General features: G+C 51.5%; 1 protein-coding gene across 1 annotated transcript; it reads left to right on the top strand.

Moving 5' to 3' along the window:
* Nucleotides 1-346: 346 nt before the first annotated feature.
* On the top strand, nucleotides 347-2,512 carry LOC118756496 (the record flags this gene model as incomplete). Its single annotated transcript, XM_036491257.1, has 2 exons — nucleotides 347-2,021; nucleotides 2,081-2,512. Coding segments are annotated over exons 1-2 (438 nt in total), but the record flags the coding sequence as incomplete, so codon positions are not given.
* Between the last annotated feature and the right edge of the window lie 441 nt (nucleotides 2,513-2,953).

Below are 2,953 nucleotides of genomic sequence, written 5' to 3' on the forward strand. Positions count from 1 at the left end.
CGCTTAGAGGACTTAAATAGCTTTAAAACTGAAATGTCTAAACGAGGGTCGGCGAAAATCCTCCGGCTGAACCCTCCACGAGGGTACCGACTGGTAATGGCCACTACAATTTAGGTTCTGTACGATGTCAGAATGGTGTCCAGCTAAGATCAGAAATCAGTGCTATGTGCTTAAGCTCCTCAATAGCTAAGTTATATGGAAATGGTTTTTGATCGTGGCCTATGGAGGTAATGGAGGAGCAAACCTCTCTAAAAAGCTCTGGGTTGGAACAAGGTGTTAGACGACCCGTGCTGATGTTCAGCCCGGCTGGGGACCCAGATTAACAAATAGCCCAGTCTCCAACGGAGTGCTCCGGATACCTGGCGACCTCCGGTTCTATCAAGCCTTACCTGCGCACACGGACCTCTGTGCGGGCGGACCTCCATTGTCCGACACTCGTGGGACCAAAATTATGAGCGCAATTTTCAACAAAAAACAACACAACAAGGAGGACGGCCCTCCAAAAAAACGGACAGGGGTGGCTCCAATTAATGCTACAGCCTCGAGCAGGGCATTTATCGGACCGCCAGTGACAGGAGTTAGAGGGGGTTTAAGCGGTAGGGCTGCTCCTGGTACGAGTACCATAGGAGGCAGAGGGGGGTGTGGAGACTTGGGCAAACCGGTCTCCAACCGATTCATGGCTGGAGCTGCAGCGTCAGCTCCGCCTAGGGAAGTCAGACCCCAAAGCACACACACCTTAACCAAAGGGCGGGGTTCGGCACCTGCTTCAAAAATAACCCGGCAGGATGATGCCGACATCCCGAGCAGCTCGAGGAAAGTTGCAAACACAGGCCTGGGGCTAAACATGTCCGCCCCTCGAAGCAGGCCTATTATGACAAAAAGGCGGCCATGAGGGTCGTGAACAAGATCGGGGACCTGCCGACAGAGCAGCTCACGGAGGAGCAGGTTAGGTCACTGGAGTGGGCGAGGGGAGTAGTAGCCAGCTTGGGAAGACCGGTAGGCTCTTCTCCAAAAAGGTAGCGGTCTGCTGAACAGGCAGGGGGTGGGGTCACCAAAAGACCAAGAACAGGCGGCCATAAATACCCCACCTTCAGGGACGTAGTGAAGGGAGGCGGTGAGGTACTGGCAATCATCGACAGAGGGGAGGAGGAAGGGACTATCCCCAAAGAGAAGTGGAGGTTGGTGGAGGAAGCGATCGCCGAAATCTACCTCCAAGTCCTAGAGGAAAATCCTGGACCTCCTCCTCTCTGCCATGATTCCGGATGGTATCAGGGTAGAGCTAAACTCATCGCCTGCGAGGACCATAGGTCAGCCCAGCTCTATAGGTTGGCCGTTAGTAAGGTAGGTAAAGTTTGGCCGGGAGCTAAGCTCGAGGCCGTCAACAAGGAAGATATTCCTAGCAGACCGAGGGCTCGAGTTTGGAATCCGGCCAAACCCGCCGAGCCTGAAAGAATTGAGCGGATCTTCAGATCCTGTAATAAGGACCAGCCAACTCATAATTGGAGGGTAGGGAAGATAGAGGAGCCAGTAGAGAATAGAAGGCAGGTGTTGCTGATCCTCAACGCCGAATCGCTAGCCCCACTGGCGCAAAAGGATTGGGTGGTGAGATTCGGGTTTAATGACGCAACCATTCGAATCTACCGCAGCGACGAGCCGAGCTTGGACCTTAGTGAGGAGAGCGACAAGTCCGGCCTGCGCAGCGGTGGTGAAGAAGGGTTGCCCAGCAGCCAATGCTCATCTGACTCGGAGAGGCTATCCGGATTGGGGCCATTATTCACCGAGGGTGAGGAGATCGAAGAGGCGGACGTGGATGTCACGATGGTGGAGGTAAAACGGACACATTCTGATGAAGCTGATCCAGATCAACCTCCACCACTCTAAACTCGCGTCTGCGAACCTTGAGGTCCGCCTGGCTGCCGGTGGACTCGACGTTGCCCTCATCCAGGAACCGTGGATACACGGCAATAAAAACTGCGGACTTGGGATGAAGGGCTTTAAGCTTATTGCCGCACAAAATGCAGGTAAGATTCGAGCTTGCATATTAGCAAGGAACAACTTAAACATCTTCCTGCTCCCACAGCTTAGTGACGGCGATCTGGTAGTGGCAAGCATTGAGCTGGACAAAACCAGCTTTTGGGTAGCCTCTGCCTACATGGCCCATGACAAGGACGTGCCACCAGATGGGTTTCGGACCTTGGCCGAGGAAGCAGCCTTCAAGAACAAACCACTGGTTGCCTCCTGCGACCCTAATGCCCACAACTTGATGTGGGGGAGTACGGACACGAATGCTAGAGGTGAGTCGTTACTAGACTTCATTCTAGGGAACAAACTTAGTGTCTTGAATTTAGGCTCAGAGCCGACCTTCATAACAAAGAGTAGAGAGGAAGTTTTGGACATAACTCTGGCTTCAGACATGTTTGCCCATAAAATCAAGAGATGGAGAGTACTGAATGAAAAATCTTATTCTGACCATCGTTATATTGAATTCGAAATAGATCTTAAGACCCCCCAAGTAAGGGAGTTCAGAAATGTTAGAAATACCGACTGGGGGGTTTACAATAATAAATTAAGGACTTTACTGCCAAAGATACCTCCCCGAGACCCCGCCACGCAGGTGGAGCTGGATGGGTTGGTTAATCAGGTTACTAAAGCCATGAATAGTTCTTTGTCAGCCGGATGCCCGGTTGTTCGATACAGGGGAAAAAGCAAACCACCTTGGTGGTCGAAACAATTATCCTTGTTACGTGAATCTAATAGGTCAATGTTCAATAAGGCCAAAGCCACGAGAGCAGCAGAGGACTGGGAAGCCTACAAGGCTGATCTGAAAATATACAAAAAAGCAGTTAGAAATGCGAAACGTAAATCCTGGCAAAGTTACTGCAAGGGAATTGAGGAAACCACGGAAGCGGCCAGATTAAGAAGAATTCTCGCAAAGTCGCCATGCAACCTTGGC

This window comes from Rhagoletis pomonella, unplaced genomic scaffold (assembly GCF_013731165.1).
Source record: "Rhagoletis pomonella isolate Grant_MI unplaced genomic scaffold, Rhpom_1.0 Rhpom_scaffold_10591, whole genome shotgun sequence".
Taxonomy (NCBI): domain Eukaryota; kingdom Metazoa; phylum Arthropoda; class Insecta; order Diptera; family Tephritidae; genus Rhagoletis; species Rhagoletis pomonella.